The sequence below is a fragment of the Histomonas meleagridis genome, assembly GCF_020186115.1.
Source record: "Histomonas meleagridis strain 2922-C6/04-10x chromosome Unknown contig_44, whole genome shotgun sequence".
NCBI classification, from domain to species: Eukaryota; Parabasalia; order Tritrichomonadida; family Dientamoebidae; genus Histomonas; species Histomonas meleagridis.
In genome coordinates, this window is record NW_027150887.1 from 1,004,874 (window position 1) to 1,026,521 (window position 21,648).

The 21,648-nt window shown below is 28.8% G+C and overlaps 2 protein-coding genes across 2 annotated transcripts; both read left to right on the forward strand.

The window, feature by feature from the left end:
- Positions 1–8,837: 8,837 nt before the first annotated feature.
- GO595_006592 (Retrovirus-related Pol polyprotein from type-1 retrotransposable element R2) lies at positions 8,838–12,709 on the forward strand (the record flags this gene model as incomplete). Its single annotated transcript, XM_067919961.1, has 2 exons — positions 8,838–11,517; positions 12,267–12,709. 2 exons carry the CDS (start codon positions 8,838–8,840, stop codon positions 12,707–12,709), a joined length of 3,123 nt encoding a protein of 1,040 aa, XP_067773470.1.
- Positions 12,710–14,773: 2,064 nt separating this feature from the next.
- On the forward strand, positions 14,774–21,563 carry GO595_006593 (V-type ATPase subunit family protein; the record flags this gene model as incomplete). The annotated part of the gene is made up of 2 exons (XM_067919964.1): positions 14,774–18,740; positions 19,237–21,563. 2 exons carry the CDS (start codon positions 14,774–14,776, stop codon positions 21,561–21,563), a joined length of 6,294 nt encoding a protein of 2,097 aa, XP_067773471.1.
- Between the last annotated feature and the right edge of the window lie 85 nt (positions 21,564–21,648).

Below are 21,648 nucleotides of genomic sequence, written 5' to 3' on the forward strand. Positions count from 1 at the left end.
TCTTTGAATGACGATGAAAAGTGCCAGTGCCACAAGAAAAAATATGCAGTTTTGTGTAAATTATTGAAAATATCTCAGATGGAACCACTGCCTCCAGACCGGAAAAACATTGTGATTTCAATTTTATCATGTCAAACAAACTTGAAGGCCAAAGATGCGGTTTCACGTCTATCAAAATTTAAATATTTAAAAAATATTCATCTTAAACTATTAACCAGTCGACAAATTAAAACCATTCCGAAAGATGCCAATTCGATTGTTGAATTAATTCCTGATTTATCTATGTACTTATCTTTGGATGTATTTTCTTTAGATGAGATTCCAAAAGTTGATTTAAAAGATCCTATTCTAAATCAATATTTAGGATTTTTTATTCTGTATCAGTACATTGCATTTTTGATACAATATGAAATTACATCGACTCCAGAATGTCTTGTATCATTATTTACAGCTTTTTCACTTTTTTCAAATCATGAATATCAAAGTATCATTAATGCGGCATTTTTAGATATTTTTTATATTGTTTTTCAATGTTTTTCTAGTAGTTTTTTTTCCACATTATTTTCACCATTATCGAATTACTTTCTCAAAAATCCATCAGTCACTCCAGAAATTGCATCCTACATCCCCATATTCTTTTCTTTGTTAGTCAAAGAAGAGCAAGGCTTAAATTCGAATTCAATTTCCAATAGTTTTGGATTATTTATATCACTTTTATGTATGAATCAAAAAGAATTTATGAATCAAACCATTGTAGGACTATCATTTGAAATCATTAAACCATTTTTAAATAAGTTACAAACGGAAGCATTTATCATATTCGAAAACATTTTTCCTTCATTAGATAATAATTTAATTGAAAATTTTTTTAGGGAATTACCAATATCACTAATTACTAAAATCGAAACACAAAATAAATATATATTTTTACCTTATGCACAAAGTTATGAATCATTTGAACCTTCACCAAGTCCTGAATGTATATTTAATTTTTCATCAATCGAAACATATGAAAATGGATTTGATTTAACACAAGAAATAAAAACAATAAATGTAAATCTAAAATATTTATGTAAAGAACCATTAACATCATTAATTGATAATATCATTCGATTAATTGGGAATTCGGAAAAAATTATAAATATTTTTATCGATAATTATATAAAACTTATAAAAGAAAAAGAAAATTCAACTTTTATTAATGAAATTTATGGGTTTTTAATACTTTTTTGGGTAAAAATTCCAAAAAATATTAAATTATCAAATGATATTGAAATACCAAAATGTTTATTTAATCCATCTATAACGATATATAATGAAAAATGTGATATACAACAAAAAGAAACATTATATACAATTCGTTATTATAGTATTTATTCGATAATTAAATTATTTCCACAAAATTTAGAGAAGTTATTATTATCATTAATACAATATCCACTTTTATTTTCAGATGTAATTGAACATTGTATATTATTCATTAATGAAATCTGTGAATTAATTATATCTGATCATAAAATTATTCGCGGAATTCGATTAATGGCAATGCAACTTCAAAACGAAGAATTCCATCAAAAAATTTCTAAAAATGTTATCGAAAAAGCAAGGTTATCATTGTTTAAATTAATATCATTAATATTCCAAGAAAAAGGAATGATAAATTTGTTTTTTGATGATATTTTATTTTTAACATTTTTTTTATCTTTGCTGTATGAAGAAAATATTCGTCCATTTATATTATCTAAAATTAAAATGTATTTAAGTAATGATAATATTTCGGAGCATTTTTTGTTTTCGATTTGTCAAGTTATAGAACAAGTTCGTCCTTCATTACCTCAAACTAAATTCATTTTATTAATGATAGATTTAGTTTCTACAATTAAATCTTCAAATAATTCGAAACTTTTATGTACACAAATTTGTGATTTATTAAAAAATCAATTTTCTGAATATGATAATAGTAAAGAATCAAATAAATTACTCATGGAAATTATACCATTATTTACTGAAGTAGAAGATATATCACCTACTTGTATATCAGCATTAGAAACACCTTTAACAAAGTTTAAACATGATATAAATGATTTTAATTTATTAGTAAATTTACTTTCTGGATCAAACAATTCGAATTATTCATATGAAAATCCAAATTTTATAATTAAAAATGGACAAACGTTAAATATTTTATTTAAATTATTTATCGATGACGAACAAATTGATGTAATTCATTTTTCATATCAATTATGTTTATATAATCAAAAGAATTGTTATATATGTCATATGAATGGATTTGATATATTAGTTTTAGATTATGTATTTCAAAATCGCCAAAATAATACAATGAAAATCTCAAAGATTTTATCACTTGTAGTATTAATATCTTCATATATATCATCGCCTGTAGTTGTACAACGTTTTATTTCATTATTTATACCAGTCGAAAGTCGATATATCTCAGAAATACATTATCAATTACTTCAACCTTTACATACTATATTTACAAACTCATTTGATGTTCCATGTTTTTCAATTCCTTTAAATTTCGAACAGGTATGTAAAATAACATTACCAAAAATCGGATTTTCATATGTATTTTGGTTATGTTTTGAGAATGAAACAAAGACGAAATTATTTTCATTAAATACACAAGATAAAACATTATTTTCATTATATTTAGAAAATGATAAACTTTTAGTTAATGACATTTCAACCGGAATTATCTTATTAAAAAATCGTTGGACTCATATATGTATTAATTATGATACACAACAACAAAATTATTCGATATTTATAGATGGTCATAATACAATTTCAGTAAATTTACAACTTGAATTTAATAATAATCAAATGTTTACACAAATTGGTGGTAATGAAAAAACGGATTGTCGAATTAGTAATTTTGGATTATATTCTAAATTAACAAAACAACAAATTAATAGTATATTTACTATAGGCCCTCGATCAATACGTACTATGTATTCACCTATATTTTATTATAATGCTAAAAATATGAAAACAATATCAGAACATGAATTAACTATTAAAGTACATAATTTTGCTGATATTTTATTATTATTTTTTAAAATTGAAATTTTATTACCACTTTTCGCTCAAATTGATTTACCTTTAAAATCAGGTAATAAATCTAATTTCGGTATAATGGGCGTAATATCTATTTTAGAAGTAGCATTTTTATCTGGTGAATTAGAACAATATGAATTTGCTAAATCAAAAGGATTTTCTATTATAGCACATTTGTTATGTAGTTCATCACCAAAACAAATTTCTACACATGTATATTTAGCGTTTTATAGGATATTCCAAATATTAATAAGTGAAAATGCTAAAAAAGAATTGTTTTTACAAATATTAATGAACGTTGAAATTTGGTTTGTTATACCGAATGAAGATCAATTACAAATATTAAATCATTGGAAGAATTTTGTATTTCCGAATAATTCTTCAATGTTTTTCGAATTAATGCCAATAAATTCTTTGTTGAATGTATTACGAATATATTATTGGTATGAAATTATTAATACAAATGAAATTAGAGGTGAAATACCTTCAACACGACAAAGGAATCATCAATTAAATGTAAAAGAATGTCGAAAAGTATTATTAGAATTAATATTAAATATGTCAATGATACGTTTTACTATTAATGATTTTAATTTTATTATAAATAATTTCATTACTATTAAAGATCAAAAACAAAGAATTGATTTATTAAATTTATTATCTAAAATCATTTGTAATAATAATTTCCAATTAACTGATTTCTATAAAATATTATCAAAAATATATGAAAATATAGAAATAGAATCCGATAAAATTATAATAAAAATATTTAAAGTTATTATAAATATACATAAAAAATCAAAAGATTTCACTCTATCACAACATTTAGATATCTTATTAGAAAAAATTAAAAATCGAAAATTTACTGAAAAATTATATAAATCAATAATTCAAATGGTAAAAAATGATTCACCAGAAATGTTTCAAATTGGTTCTTATATATCATATAAGTTAAATAGTTTAGGGCTTTATAATGAATTAAATCCTGATAAAAATTTTGCGTCAGAAGAAAATTGGGAATATTATTCAATATGTGAAGCAATTAATCAACAAGAAGCAGAAAGTTATAAAATTTATACATTTTTAAGTCAATGTTCATATGATTGTTGGCGAAAACTTTTCACTTCGATTGAATATTGTTGTTTAACCTTAAACACCCAAAGTGATATCCATAAGAGTCGACTTTTACGAGTTATTTTATTATTATTAATATCGGAAAAAAATAATATTAAAGAAGAAGAAGTAATAACAGTGATATCAATGGTAAAGTTTTATTTGTTTTATCAAAACTCTAAAGAAAGAAAATCGCCAATATTTCACAAGAATAATAATTTTGATGGTTATGTATTTGGATGTAGATTTACAAATGATTTTAAATGGGAAGATATATATTTCGTTAAATATATATTACAAATTGCTTTAAATTATCGAATATATGAAACAATTCAACTTTCTTTAATTGTTTCGGGATTCTCTTTAAAGGATTTACATGATGAAATTATAATATGGTTAACTCAAATGGATTTCACTAAATTAGAAATCGAACAATTTTCAAATGAATTTACATTTTTAAATTATAAATTTATTTTATTAGGACAATCTTTACATACATATTTACCAAAATATGAATCAAATATTATTACTTATACACAAGTTCAATCATTTCAATTTGCTTTAGATCAACAATTAATTTCAGATACAATTTCTTATAAAACTTCAAAACAAAAACATAAGGAATTTATTGAAAAAATCGAAAAAGATATAATCCAAAAACAAATAGAAATACCTATAACAACTACAATTTCAGATTTTATGGATCAATTACATGTTAAAAATGAAGAAAACTCAAAATTATGGCAACGTTTATGGAGGAACGTTAACTCTGATGGGGCACCCTGGGCGCCCTCTCAAAAACTTGGGATCCATTTAGACATCAAATGGAAACGTGATTTTTCATTATGTGCATTTAATTGTCCATTTAAATTAAAACAAAATCATAAATTTGATGATCATATGAAAGCATCATTTTCTCGAGATGCAGGAAGTTCTACTACTGCAACCGAATTATTATTACAATATCAAAAACAACTTCAAGATGAATATAGTAAATCAGCTCCACCAGAAATATTAAGTATATCATCATTACAAGAGAAATCGTCATTACATTTAGAGAAAAATGAAGGGAAACAATTATCAACATATGATTGTGTATTAGTTGGAGTCAAAGATACATATCCGGGAACATTTGTAATATATCATAATTCATTACATATTATCTTAAATCCATCGAAGAAAACATTTGTCATATCAATACCAATGATTTCATTTATTTATTTACGAAGATTTTGTCAACTTAAGACGGCAATTGAAATCTTTTTAATAAGTGGTATAACATATTTCATTAATTTTCCACATTATTTATCGACAGATATAATTCAACGTATACAATCATTAACTACAATTGATAATAGTCATGTCCAACAAACAGATAACGTAACATTTTTTAATTCTTTATCTTATACTGATAAATGGGTTAAAGGAGAAATATCAACATTTGAATATTTAATGAAAATTAATATAATTAGTGGGAGATCATTTAATGATCCATCACAATATCCATTTTTACCATGGATTATCTCTAATTATTCCACAGATAAAATCGATTTAAATGATCCGAACATATATCGTGATTTATCTAAACCTATAGGTGCAATTAATGAAAAAAGAATTAAAGATTTACGGAAGAAGAAAAATGATTTAGCTATATACTTCCAAAATGGTTATCTCTATAGTTCTTTTGCGATATGTCCACTTACTGTTTATTTATGGCTAATTCGAATGGAACCATTTGCTTCATTACATATTAAAATGCAAAGTGGTAAATTCGATCATTCATCACGAATTTTCACTTCTATTGAAGATTCATTTTATCTTGTGACACATCATTTTAATGATTATCGAGAACTTACTCCAGAATTCTTTTTTCAACCTGAGTTTTTAATAAATTATAATCATTTCGATTTAGGTTCTGTAGGAACAAAGAAAATCGATGACGTAATATTACCAAAATGGGCTAATAACGCTATAGATTTTGTTTATATAATGAGGAAAGCTTTAGAATCGGATTACGTATCAAATAATATTAATAATTGGATCGATTTATTTTGGGGATATAAACAAGAAGGTGAAGAAGCACTTAAAGCTGATAACTTATATAATCCAGATTTATATGAATCAGCTTGGACTAATGTAACGTTAAAAGATCCTATTCGAAGAGCTGAAATTGAAGCTTCGATGTGTCACGTTGGTCAAATACCATTAAAATTGTTTAATGAACCACATCCACATCGACAAGTCTTAAACTTAGATGTTATTCAACATCAATTATCTTCAATACAAATTACAAATAATAAAATCAAAATGGCAATTTTCGATAAATCTAAGAAAAATAACGATGGAATAAAGTTGGCAATTTTGAACGATGAATCACTTATATTATATAAAATTATAATACAAAATACCGAATTTAAAGTTGTTGAAACGAGTAATAATATATCAAAAAATAACTTAATAATACCCGGATTTTATAATTATTCTATTATTGGGTTACTTGATACTGGAAAAATTGTTATTAATGAATTAGGTATAACATCAATAATTTATCCCGATTTATCAAATATATCATTACTCGAATCAAATAATAAATTCATCGCTGCTGTATCTGATGACGCTACACTTAATATAATTAGTAACTTTAATAAGTTTAATATCCCGTTTTATGGTGATGCAATTTCTTGTTGTTCTATCTCAAAAACTTTCGGCGTAGTGGTCTGTGGTACAGTATCTGGTAAAATTGTTGTATGTTCTTTATTCGAAGGTATTAAAACTAATGTAATTCATATCGAAAATCAAATGAAACCTGAAAAAATTTTGGTCACCCCATCATGGGGGTTTATTTTGACATATGCCTCTCAAAATATATCTGGTCATATCACATATAAACTTTTTCTGTACACAATAAATGGAGAGCTAATTAGAAGTATAGAAACTTCAGCTATAAAATGTTGGTGTTGTTGGAGCTCAAGAAAGGCATTCGATTACGTGATTTTCGCAAATGAAAAAGGAAACCTTTTGGCTTTTGAAGTGTTTTATTTAAATATTAAAAAACCTTTCCATAGATGCTACAAAGAAATTGTGTCATTATACTATTCAAGAGAAAATAATTTGGTTATTGCCGTTGCAAATGATGGAGAAATTTGTTTCATCCCATTTTCGATAAAGGCAAAATAATTAAATAGAAAATTATTATGTTTCTGCGTAATAAATAAATATGAAATAGAATGTTATTTTTAAGCAGACTTTAAAATTCATTTGCTCTATGTTTTTATTGTAATTTTTGAATTTGCACATGTTGATGGCTTAATTTTTATATTTATATTAATATATGTAAAAATATTATCGTGAGGGGCAATAGCTCACCGGTAGAGCATAGGATTGCAGATCCTCTGGTAGTCGGTTCGATTCCGGCTTGCCCCTCTTTTTTTTCGATTTTTTATGAACATGCAAAATCAAGAAGAATTATTATACGGCAAGCATCAGCACACTATGACGAGTCCAATGGTGTGCTTTTTGACGATTTTCAAAAAAACAAATTTCAAATATCTCGAAATTCCACATGTAAAAATCTGGGTTTAACACCGAAACAACCACCTACTCAGGACACAGAGCAAACCCAGATTGCCCAATTTCATCCAAATTCAACAAATTTAACAATCGATTCAAAGATCGTACATCGACCAGTTGACGATCTTCTTTCACTTATGTTACCACATTTCCCCTGTCCATTATACCCATTATGCAATTTTTCAACAAATCAAATTTCGAATCTCAATCAACATATTCACATTTTTCATAACGATAATCTACCATTCAAAGAGCCATTTAATGGTCACATTAGTTTATATTTTCCATTTTTAAATATTACACCAAAAAACACAAGCCAACAACCACCTATCGTTACATTCCCTCAACCGTTAGTTTGTCCTTTTTGCAAGGCTTATACAAAACTGACTTCAAATATAGATCTTTTTCTTCATTTATATTCTCATTTTAATCCAGAGAATTCAAATCCACATGTGGCTTCTCTTCTTTCTTCTGGTTGCTTCTTTGAAAGCTTTTTAAATTTTGTTAAATATAAGAATTCTCCTCCTAGACTTTTTGAAATTGAAGAAATCCCTATTACAGATAATACGATTATTCTTAAAAAAGGGAATCATTATGATGATAAATCCCCTAATAACCCTCCTTGGATAATTATTACGGCAGATCATCAAATTGATGATCGATCGCCGATTCTTATGAGCGATGGTGGAATCATATGTTCGCCTGGACAAATTATGATTAACAATGGTATAATTCAAAATGAGACTGAAGAATATAAAATCGTACCTTCTTCTCTAAATGATATTTTCCCAAGAATCAATGGAGAGAAACCAAATCAATTACCTTTTATTCTTTCTCAACTAAATAAGTATCCACCTCAACTCCAACATTTCTTGTTGATGATATTCAAAATTTTACATTTATTGAATATTAATATAAATATCCCGCCAATAAGAGATATCCCTATTAAACTTCCAATTCCCAGAATTATTGAAGTGGAGTATGATATAGAAATTCCCAAAATCATTCCACAATTTACTGACTACTCATTAGAGATTCCAGTTTTAAATCCAATCCAAAATCGACTTGATTGGATGCTCCCTACTCTTAATCCAATTCCTCGTAATCTCGACTGGGAGGTGCCTGTAATTAATCCTGTTGGCAAGAACTTTGATATGGTTTTACCAATCATCAACACTTCATTCAATGAAGTTGATGTGGATATCACAATCCCGAATGTTAAAACAAATGTATGCGAAGTAATGAACAATATCGCAAATGTTTCAACCAACATCCAAGAAGTGGAAGCGAACATTACAATTCCTAATGTTAAAACAAATGTATATGAAGTCACAAACAATATTCCAAATGTTTCTACAAATATCAAAGAAGTGGAAGCGAACATTACAATTCCTAATGTTAGAACAAATGTATATGAAGTTACAAACAATATTCCAAATGTTTCTACAAATATCAAAGAAGTGGAAGCAAACATTACTATTCCTAATGTCAAGACTAATATTCAAGAAGTAGTATTCGAAATACTCGTCCCAAAATATGTTCCTAAGGAAATTTTGATTCCGATCGATAATCAAGGAACAAATAAGGAACCAGAAAACAGTGAACAAACGAAAAGGAACACCACAGTAAATGACATAATACAATCAAACAATGGTAGAAAATACCCGGATTCTATTATTATAAATAGTGAAGACAATGATGACCCCGATCCATCAAACCCACAAAAAGACATTGAAGAGGATTCTGATTCTGATCCACGACCAGAACATTTACTTCATGACCTTCAAAATGTCAAAAACTTTGATGATCTGGGATCGGTATATTACAAATGGGAAGATCTTCTGGTAAATCCACTAATTTGGGGAGTTAATATAAATCCAATAGATAATCCGATCATGTGTACTGTCATGCTCACTGGCATCTGGCCTGGGTTGGGTATTTTTATATGCCCTGAATGCATGAATTTCTCTGCGAATTGTTTTACAAAATTACGAAATCACATGATAACCACTCATGGGGAACCACCTAAAGGAAATATTCTCCACGCATTAATAGGGAAAATCGCTAATAGACTTCCCTATTGGATAATTCAACGTGAAGATACAATCACTAAATCAGCATCCTATAATATATATAATTGCCCTGAACCTGAATGTGAGTTCTTTACAACTACAAAAGAAAATCTCCATTCACATATAGATAAACATAAAGAACTTAAAAATAAAATAAAGAATTTAGGAATGTTCTGGGGTACAATAGTACATTGGGCAGCGCATAATAAACTTGTAAAACCATCTGATATAATGAAGAAACTTAAAGGTCATGCATGCCCCGAATGCAAAGATTTCTTATCTGGGGCACTATTCGGATTTTCTCATCATATAGTTCAACACGAAAATTACAGAAAAGAAGGAATTCAAAGACCATGTGCAATCAAAGCGAAATTAACTCCAATGCTCATATGCGAAGATGACGAAGAAAATTATGAGTTAATTTCAGAGTTATTGCATCCTTCGAATAATAATTCTGATGTTCCTAAAGATGATGAGAAAATTGTCGAAATCTCAGAAAATAATAATGAATCGACTCATACTACCAGTGAAAATGAAGATAATTTAATTATTAATGATGAAATCTCTGATAATGCATCTAGGACTCAAATATTAGATAATGTTGATAAAGATGAACTTGCTAACAAAGCTGTAAAATGGCTAGTGAAATGTGAGCAAGAAGAAGAAAATATAATTTCATTCCCACGTTTAACTGAGAAATTAAGGAAAATTATTTATAAGCCAATTAAAAATTTATTCGAGGATAAGATTAATAAATTATTGGATAAATTCATTTTCGAACCAATTGATGAAAGGGATTGGATTATTAATCAAGGCATCTTATCAAAAATTAATTTATTAATTAGAAGAACAATTCGTGTTTCTTTGAAAATCCCATATAATTATATGAAACAGAATGCTAAAAGAAATAGAAATGAAGAATATAATCGTTCAAAATTAGCAGCTCAGAGAATCCTTAAACTTAGTGATCTTATTGATTTATTAATGGATTACTCTGAAGCTTTTGATAAAGAATCAACTCCAAAACTTAGAAATAAGATAGCTAATTTAGAAAGAAATATACTTGATGTTATAAAAGAAGTAGATTATGGAATTTCACATTTCTTGTTTAATGGTAAATCATTAGAAAGAATTAGAACATTTATAACTGATACTGTTGAACAAAGAAATAAGAAACTAGAATGGCTTAGAGGTAGAATTATTAAAGAAGAAAAAGTATTTGAAGATACTAGATGTAAAAGACATACAGAATTAATTCGTGAATTCTATAAAGAAGATGCAAGAAGATGTACACAATGGTTCATCAATGATAATATTACTCCTGAATGTGAAATTGATGTAGATAAATTTAAAGATTATTTCTCTGAAGAATGGAAAGAAAATAGTAATTATCAAGAGGACAATACTATCCTTAACCTAAATAAAGTTCTTCATGCAGAAGAAAATGAATTATTTAAAAACATGCTTCTCGATGAAGATCAAATATTAAAAACTATTCACTTTAAATCAAATATGTCTGCAACAGGCATCGATGGGATTTCAAATGCTATTTGGAAGATGAATCCAAAGATAACAATGAGATTAATTAAAGCTCTATTAAACGCCATGTTACATTATGGGAAAATCCCAGACTCTTGGAGAAAATCCAGAACCATAATGTTATACAAAAAAGGAGATGCCAGTCAAGTTAAATCATGGAGACCAATTTCATTAACCCCTACTTTATATAGAATTACAATGGGTCATATTGCAAACTCCATGCTCACACTAAATATGAATTCTCCTTATATTAATTCAAATCAAAAAGGGTTTAAAAAATCAATCAATGAAGCTTCAGAACATATCGCAATAATTAATGAATTGATTACTGATGCAAATAGAAATAACAAAGATATTAATATTTTAGCTCTAGACTTCGCAAATGCATTTGGAACTGTATCTCATAAACAAATAATTAACTCCTTGAAACAAATTGGTTTTCAACAAGACTTCTGCAATCTAATTAAAAATATATATAAAGATTCGACTACATTCATTAATATCTCTAATCATAAAAGTCAAGATATTAGAATCGAAAGAGGTGTTAAACAAGGTTGTCCTCTGTCTCCAATACTCTTCAATTTATGCATTGATCCTCTGATAAATTTAATATCACAAAAACATAAAAATGATGGTTATATATTTAATGATGAATCATTCTGTATACAAGCTTTTGCTGATGATATAATTTTAATATCTTCTTCTGTTGACTCATTAAAGAACATGATTGATTCTGTAGTTGTACTGGAATGAAATTAACTCCATCTAAATGTCAATGGTTAAGTTATTGTTTAAGAAATAAGCACAGAGTTTCATCTTCAGATACTTTAATTATAAATAATTCCGAAATTAAACCAATTGAAATTAATTCTACTATTAATTATCTTGGAGCACCAATTGTTACTAACAAAAAAGCTAAACATTTATATACTAAAGAAAAATTAAAGAAAGTTATTAGAGAAATCGATCAAATATTAGTTTCACCACTTACATTATCACAATCATTAGATGCTATTCGAAGACTAATAATTCCTAAATTAGACTATATATTCTTAAATGGCGTTACACCTATTAAAGATGTTCAACAAATTGATCAAAATATTCGTGGATTAATTTTAAAGAAATTAAATGCTTCTGGCATCCCAATTGACTTATATTACACTCATTGGAAAGATGGAGGACTCAGTTTGCCTCTTCTTGAAGAAAGATTTGAGGCTTTGCAAATAAGAACTTTCTTAGGTTTAATTAATTCTAAAGATAAAAGAATATCCAAATTAGTTCTTAGAAATATGAAAAACGAAGCTAAAGATAGAGGAATTAGAAAAGAAAAATAAATTTCCCCTTCTTGGTTATTCTTATGATTTTAATTTCGAAGAGATACAAAAAGCTAAGAAAAGAAATAATATTTTTATCAGAGCACTCATTGCTTCAAAACGTTTAAAAATATCTCTTAATTTTGATGAAGAAGGGATATGTAATATCAAAAGATTGTTTAAATGATATTAACATTAATAACACAAAAGAAATTGTAAATGAAACATCTTTTCTTAAAGTAATGAATGATATGATTAAAGAAAGACTACCAAAATCTTTGAAATAAGAATTTTCAGCTTTTTAACTCTTAAGAATTGTCCACATTCAACTTCTTTCATAGGTAATCATCAGGCATTAGTTCCTGACAATATCGCTAGATTTAGTATTAACGCAAGAACTAATGTATTACCTACAAAAGTATTAATCCACAAGAAAAACAATGAAGTCTCATATAAATGTGAAAATTTGTTGACTCAATGATGCATCGGTTAAAATTCCATGGATCCTTAAAGAAAATAAATGAAAGACACAACTCCATAGTAAAAATAATAAGTCTCTTATTACTCTCTCAAGACTGTATCATAAATAAATATGGAGTTGTATCTCCTCCAATTGTGGAAAATAGCCAGGTTTTTAATGATGGTCTTCCTGATGATGTGAGTAGGTTGAAACCAGACATATAGTTACTGAATGGAATGAAAAAGCCAAAGTGACACTTTTTGTAATCGTTGTATCGTCACTTGGAGCTCCAAGCTGCTAAACCAAACGCTAAAAGAACTTGTTTCTCTTACTGGCGACAAAAAGAAAGCTATTGTTGCTGCTAAGAAATGTTGTTTAGAAGCCTTAAGACACTCGTGGTCCATTTTCATTGGTAGAGATATCTCAATCCCAATATGTTGAACAATCTACACCAATTTCCCGGGTAAAAGGGAGGACTGAGAAGCCCTAAACCCATTATACATATTCACATTAGTATCACCAAGTGAGCATTCCGGCTTGCCCCTATTTTTTTAATTTATTTTTATTCATATCAAAATATCTTTGAAATGAACATAAGAGTAGTCCAAATTGACGTCTAAAAACTTATGTGATAACTCACTTACAAATACATGTAATCATTTTTTAAAAATAACTTTATTCACTCAAAGTTAGCTAGTGTCACTATATTGTTATTAAATCAAAACATGATAAAAACCAAAGTTTTACATATGGATTTCATTACAGATACTCGAAAAATTTCAAATATTTATTAATTTGAAATATATTGACATAATGTTTCAATAATGAGATGAAGAAAATGAATTTTTTATTCATCATTTCTAGAAAATGTTGCCACTGTTTTAACATTATTCGATTCTTTTTTTAATCAAATTATACGATAAATACATATCGCTTGAAATAAAAAATTATTTTTCTATATCAAATGAACAATAAGTTTATCAAAAGTACGTGACTCATTGCATTTTTTGATGTTATGATGACGAATTTCGTTTTTTGGTAATTTCTGTTGGTGTTTGGGCTGCAACAGTCAAAACGATAAAAGTGACGACCGACCATTTTTTGACCAAAGTAGTCAAAATTTCAGATGATTTGCCAAGTCATTCATTTTGTCAAAGTTCGAACTTCTCAAAAATTTTTTATATACTCTCAAATTATTTTTTTTGAAATGTTTATTCTTTTTTGTGAGATGTGTAACGTTTTTCATTAAAACTCATCATCATTTTTTTTATAAAACTCACATCTTTCCCTTTTCACAATACGAGGTTATACTCTTGCAGTAATCATTAATTATCAGATTATTCATCAACATGACGATTATCCGTCAACAAATTCCTTCATTTGTTATTTTTATGTTGGATGATTGTTCATGATAAAAAATTTTTTGGGCAAAAGTCGATAACCGTCGCCCCAAAGCCTTCACAATTTTTAACCATATAATGGCATTTTTTTCTCATGTTCCTTTTTTTCACAACTTTTTGAAAGCGCGATCGTAAATTTTTGTGTGTACACAATTTGCTTTTCAAGTGGTTTACGCTGCTTTTTATCAAATTTCTAAGGGGTTCTCTTGTTTGGAGCCAAAAAAAATGACACTATTTCCCAGCATGCTGTTTTTAACTTTACTTGCATTTTCTTTGCAAACTTGGGATGAAGAATCAGCGAAACTCACTATTGCTAATGAGTCAGAATTCGAAACCGTGCGAGCACATGAGCATGAAGTTAAAATGGTCATAATTAGCGGAGTCACTGAAATTCCTCATGAGCAATTTATAGGGTGTACAAATTTGGTAACAGCTGTAATTGATTATCCCGTCAAAACTATAGGTTCTAACTCATTTTCCTCTCTCCATAGTTTAACTTCAATTTCCATTGGTGGAACTGTTACAAAAATTGGATCAAATGCATTTTATAACACTGGATTAACAACAGTTAACATTCCAAATTCAGTTATTTCAATTGGAAATTATGCATTTGGAAATTGCGAAAGTTTGACATCAATTTCAATTGGAAGAAGTGTTGAAAAGATTGGCAACAATGCGTTTCAATCATGCACAAGTTTACTCCAAGTTTTAATTCCAGATTCAGTTATTTCAATTGGTCAACAAGCATTTTATTCATGTACAAGTATGACTTCTCTTACTATTGGAGAAAATGTTACAAAAATAGGAAACTCTGCATTTTATGGTTGTACATCTTTAGGAAACATAACTATTCCAGATTCAGTTATCTCCATTGGAAACAATGCTTTTGATAAATGTGACTCATCTTCTATGACGTCAGTTGTTATTGGAGATGGTGTAACAATAATATCTCATTATGCATTCAAAGATTGTTCCTCATTAGAGACATTAACTATTGGAGAAAATGTTACAATAATTGGTAGTTATGCATTTTATAATTGCTATAATTTGTTGGAAGTTCATTTTCCACAAGCAACACGCCTTATTTTGGATTATTCATTTGCTGATTGCCCCTTGATTCAAGATGTTACATTTGGAACCTTAGTTGAAGTAATTGGTGCTTGTGCATTTCAAAACTGTTATAATATATCCAGTATTATAATACCAGAATTAGTTACGCATGTTAGAACAAGTACATTCGAATCTTGTTATAACTTAACAACACTTGTAATTGGTCAAAGTGTTTACGCAATATATGATGGTGCTTTCTACGAATGTTATCATTTAAGCTCGGTAGTAATTCCTGATTCAGTTGTATCAATTGGAGGTAATGCTTTTGGATGTTGTTATTCTTTGGAATATGTTGAACTTGGTGCAAATGTTGAAACGATTGGTTCAGAGTGCTTTAGCAATTGTTATGTATTACATAGCATTGGAATTCCAGATTTAATACGCGTAATCCCATCAGGAGCGTTCTTAAACTGTTACTCATTATATGCAGTTTCATTTGGCTATTATTTAACAACCATTAGTGATTCTGCATTTATATATTGTATATCATTGCATAGTGTAAATCTTCAAGGATCAATATCTACTGTAGGTAATTATGCATTTTGTTATTGCTATCACATGGAAACACTTACAATTGGAGATTTTGTCACTTCTATTTCAGAAGGTGCATTTCAAGATTGTTATAACTTAAGAACTATTAATTTTGGAGCACATGTAACACAAATTGGTAGTGGTGCATTTATGAATTGTTATGCGTTGCGTAGTCTTAGGTTACAAGATTCAATAGATGTAATTGATGAAAGTGCGTTTGAAAATTGTTATTCATTATTATCAATTACTATTGAAAGCGGAAACAACAGAATCAATGACTATCATATTGGCAAATCAGCATTTAAAAACTGTACATCAGTCAGAAGTATTTTCATTCCGGACCAATTTTATTATGTTGATACAGAATGTTTTCATAATTGCACTAGTTTAGAAATAGTGGAATTCGAAGATGGTGTTGCTGAAATTAACAATGAAGCATTTACCGAATGCATTTCTTTACGTGAAGTTATCATTCCTTCATCTATAAGATCAATAGGAAATATGGTATTTTGCTATTGTTCAAGTCTTCAATCTATAAAAGTTGACGAAAATAATCGTAATTATTGTAATTATGAAAGTGATGATGTACTTTACAAATTAAATAATGGTGGCACTACCACTGCCTACATAGGTGCTCTTATTTGTTTTCCAGCAGCGAAAGAAAAAGTAGCATATGAAGTTCCACCTGATATAAATTCAATTTATGCATATGCATTTTGCGAATGTTCATTATTAGAATCTGTTGCAATTAATTCAAAAGTTGAGCAGGTTGTTGATCATGCATTTTATAATAGTTCTTCATTAACAAATATAATTCTTCATGATGGAATTTCCTTAATAGATGATTATGCATTCTACAATTGTACTTCATTAAGGAATATTAATCTTCCATCTTCTTTAGGTTCAATAGGTAATTATGCATTTTATAACTGTTCTTCATTAACAAATGTAATCATTCCGAATAATTTGAATATTATTGGTGATCGTGCTTATAAATATTGTACTAGTTTAGAAACAATCACTTTTGGTGCAGAAACTTTAACAATCGGAGATTATGCATTTCAAAATTGTACATCATTAAAGAATGTTGTAATTCCACCATCACTTACCTTAATTGGTTCTTTAGCATTTACATCATGTCGAAGTCTTGAATTCATTAAAATCACCGAAGATAACGCCAACTATACGAATTACAATGATGATGGAGTGCTTTACCTTCGTGATAATGATTTAGCTGTAGAAATTATATCATATCCAGCAGGATGTGGAAATGAAACATATCCTATACCTCCAAATATAACACGGATTAATGATTATGCATTTTATGAATGTTATTCGTTAAGAAGTATTTCTGTAACGAATCCAGTAACTGAAATTGGCTCACATTCATTTTATAATTGTTCTTTAACTACATTAACAATTTCAAATTCAGTTGATGCAATTAATCAATATGCATTTTGTCATTGCCTTAATTTAACACAAGTTACAATCCAAGGATCATTTTTATCAGTTATCAACAAAGGTGCATTTTCTGATTGTATTTCATTAACAGATATCAACCTACCTCAATCAGTATCTTCAATAGGTCAATATGCTTTCATGAACTGTTCTTCAATTACATCATTTACCATTCCACAGGGAGCTACTCAAATCACGTTCCCAATATTTTCATATTGCTTTAATTTAGAATCAATTAATGTTATTGCAGGTAATGGTGAATATACTGGATTCGATGGAGTTGTTTATAGTAAAGATAATACTAACCTTGTAGCTTATCCACCAGGTAAAGGTAACACACAAAACTTCCCAGCTTTGACAACTATTCAAAGTTATGCATTTCACACATGTTACTTAATAACTTCTGTTGAATTACCAAGTAACGTAAAAACAATAGATTCTTACGCATTTTCAGAGTGCCCCAACTTAACTTCAGTTACAGCAAGTTCTGTTACTACAATAAATGATCACGCATTTGAATGGTGTTCTTCACTAAGTAATATTAAAATTTCAAATGAAACGCGTTCAATTGGCGTCTCTGCATTTAGTCACTGTTCCTCATTAACTACATTTGATTTCCCATCCACAATTAATGTAATTGATAAAGATGCATTTTCTTATTGTACATCTCTTACTTCAGTATCATTTAGCGATCGTATGTATGTAAAATCAAATGCTTTTAGTTATTGTACATCACTCCAATGTATTTATATTTACACAGATGATTCTAAATTATGTACAACAAATGAGATTTCTGTTGGCGATAATGCATTTTTATATGTACCTAACTCTTATGTAATGACATATAACAAATATTACATCACAAAATTCGGAACACCAAATAATGGACAAATATTTGATGTTATTGAAGGTCAATTTGATGGGTATCAAAGCTGTCCAGTTCCAGTTAGCTCTAGCTCGAATAAAGCAACCACAATAGCACTTTCAGTATGTATCCCTGTTATTGTAATAATCATTGTCGTTGTGGTTGTCGTTGTTGTCTGTATGAAACGTAAAAACGGAGACGGAGGCGGAGGAGCACATTCATCATCAAGTTAAAACGTTTATGGTATATTAATAAAAACATACCATTTATACAATCTGTGTTTTCTATTTAAATTATCGTTCAAAAAATGTCTCCATTCAATTTCAAATGAAATTTTGTGTGCAACCGAATTTTCGACACTATTATTCAGTATATAATACGTATTAACCGTTAAAGTGCGTTAACGTGAATACATTCAAATGAACGAAATTGGAATTTTGTTGTTTATGAGAAATATAAAAATAATCAACGAAAGGTTAAAGGTGTTATTTTTGGAGTATTGTTTGAAGATAAGTGTTTTATTCATTAATAATGTTTTGGACATGAAATTACTTCACGAGAAAAAAATGTTTTGGCCACGCTCAAAAGCGGTTAATTTTTTGTGTACAAGATAATCGTCTGCCAATTCAAATATTCAGAGAGCTGACATAAATCACAAGCAGCACATAAAGTATGTCTTTGCCCTCGATTTTCTTCCCAGAACCGATGGACAAGGTGGAACTAGTGTGCCCACTTGAATCTGCGTATTATTTGATTAAAGGAATGGCTTTAAATGGCAATTTTGAAATTATCGACAGTAATGCAGATAATGTTACAGCACAAAAAAGACATGCTGATGCATATATGCAATGTGAAGAAGCTGATCGATCACTTCGTTTTATTGGACAATATCTTAAACAAGTTACTGATGTTAATGGTGTTTCAATCCTTCCAAGTAAGCCATCATATGATGTATTTCGTTCCAATGTGCCAAATTTGAATTTAAATAAAACAGCATTACACATAAAAGAAGCAGATGAACAACTTCATGAAAAGATTCGAATATTTGATGAAATGAAATCCCAACAACGTCAACGTCAAGTTGAACTAGCAGCTCTCAATTTCTATAAGACAGTTGTTCAAGATCATAATCAACCTAATACCATTGATGTTAGTAATGATTTATCATCAATCGAAATGACCATTCTTGATGATGACATAATATCATCTGTCACAGGCTTTGCACCTTCTGACCGAATCATGAAGCTTCTTACTATGGTTTTCCGAGTCTCTCGAAAAAATGTTGCGTATCACATTGGCGAATCAGATGGCGAAAACACGCCTTATAGCATTTTCACCTCATCACAGACCATTTTAACCAAGATTACCAAGATCTGCGAATCATTTTCACCTGATGTATTTCAATTCAATGATTCACAAGCACAAATTTCAAAACGCGAAATGGCACTTGAACAAGACATACAACAAATGGCATCAGTTCAAGCGCAAGCTCTTCAAGATAACCAAAGTTTTCTTAATGAACTTGCGCAACACTTTTGGACGTGGAAACTTTTCATTACGCAAGAAAAACAAGTTCAGTTGTATTTAGATTACGGCGACTTTGAAAGATTTGATTCTTCTGTTGTTTATTCATGTTGGGTTCCACATCGTTTATTACCACAATTACATCCAATCATTGGAAATGCAACAACTGAATCTGGAAGTGCAGTTACAATACAACTTAATTCGATATCAGCGGAAGAAATTATTGCGAATAATAATAAGTTACCAATTGATGATCAAAAAGAAATTGTCATTCCAACATTTATAGAACGTAATGACTTTTCATATGCATTCCAATTATTAAATGATTCATATGGTGTTCCTAATTATGATGAAATTAATGGCGGTGCATTTTATTGTATGTATCCAATGTTATTTGCAGTAATGTTTGGGGATATTGGACATGCATTTTTCTTTGTTTTAGCGTCATTAACTATTTTTGTTTTAGCCAAGAAGAAAGTCGATTTAGGAGATATGGGCGCAACTATCTTTCGCTTGAAATATTTATTGTTATTTGCATCATTTTGTGCATTATATTGCGGGTTTATATATAATGAATGTTTTGGATTACCAATTTATATGTTTAAGACTTCATATAAATCACATATTACATCCCAAGGATTAGAAGTATGGAATATGACAAGCTCAAGTATATATCCATTTGGTATTGATCCGACATGGTTCTTTAAGGACAATGAATTAATTTTCTTGAATTCTTATAAGATGAAATTATCAGTCATTTTAGGAATGTGTCAAATGATCTTTGGTATGTTCTTACAATTAATTAATCATATTCATCGTAAAGATTATAAATCAATCTTTATTAAATGGATACCAGAAATGTTATATCTCGTTCCATTCTTTGGGTATTTAGTTGTCTTAATCATTAAGAAATGGTGTACACATTTCCAAGGTAATAATGATTTTAGTGTTGACATCCAAAACAATGGTATTAACTTAATCCAAATGATGATATCAATGATATTAAACATCGGACAAAAAGATCCCGACTTACAATTATATAAACAACAATGGTCAATCCAAATGGTGATTGTCGTCATCTTCTTCATATCGATACCTTATTTATTGTTCGCTAAGCCGATTTGTGAATGTATTCGATTAAAAGGTTCAAAACATTTTAGCGTACTCGAAATATTCGTAATGAACTTAATTAGTGTTATCGAGTTTTGTTTAGGCGCTTTATCTCATACAGCGTCGTACTTACGTTTATGGGCTTTGTCTTTAGCTCATTCTCAATTAAGTCACGTGATTTACGAACAAGCGCTTGTGCAAACAATAAATTCAGGTAATTTCGTGATAGTGTTCGCTGGATTCGCTGCATTCGCTGCGTTGTCGGTGGCAATATTGTTGGGTATGGAGGCGTTCTCAGCTCTGCTGCACGCAATCCGTTTGATGTGGGTCGAGTTTTCGTCGAAGTTTTACGAGGGAATGGGAGTCGCGTTCAAACCAATTTCATTGGAAAGAGAAATTAGACATATCATCGTTTGATATAATAATAATAATAAAAAATCAGATTGATGAATTGCTGTTTTGTTGATTCTTTAAATGGAATCTGAGAAGTTGAAAAGAACAA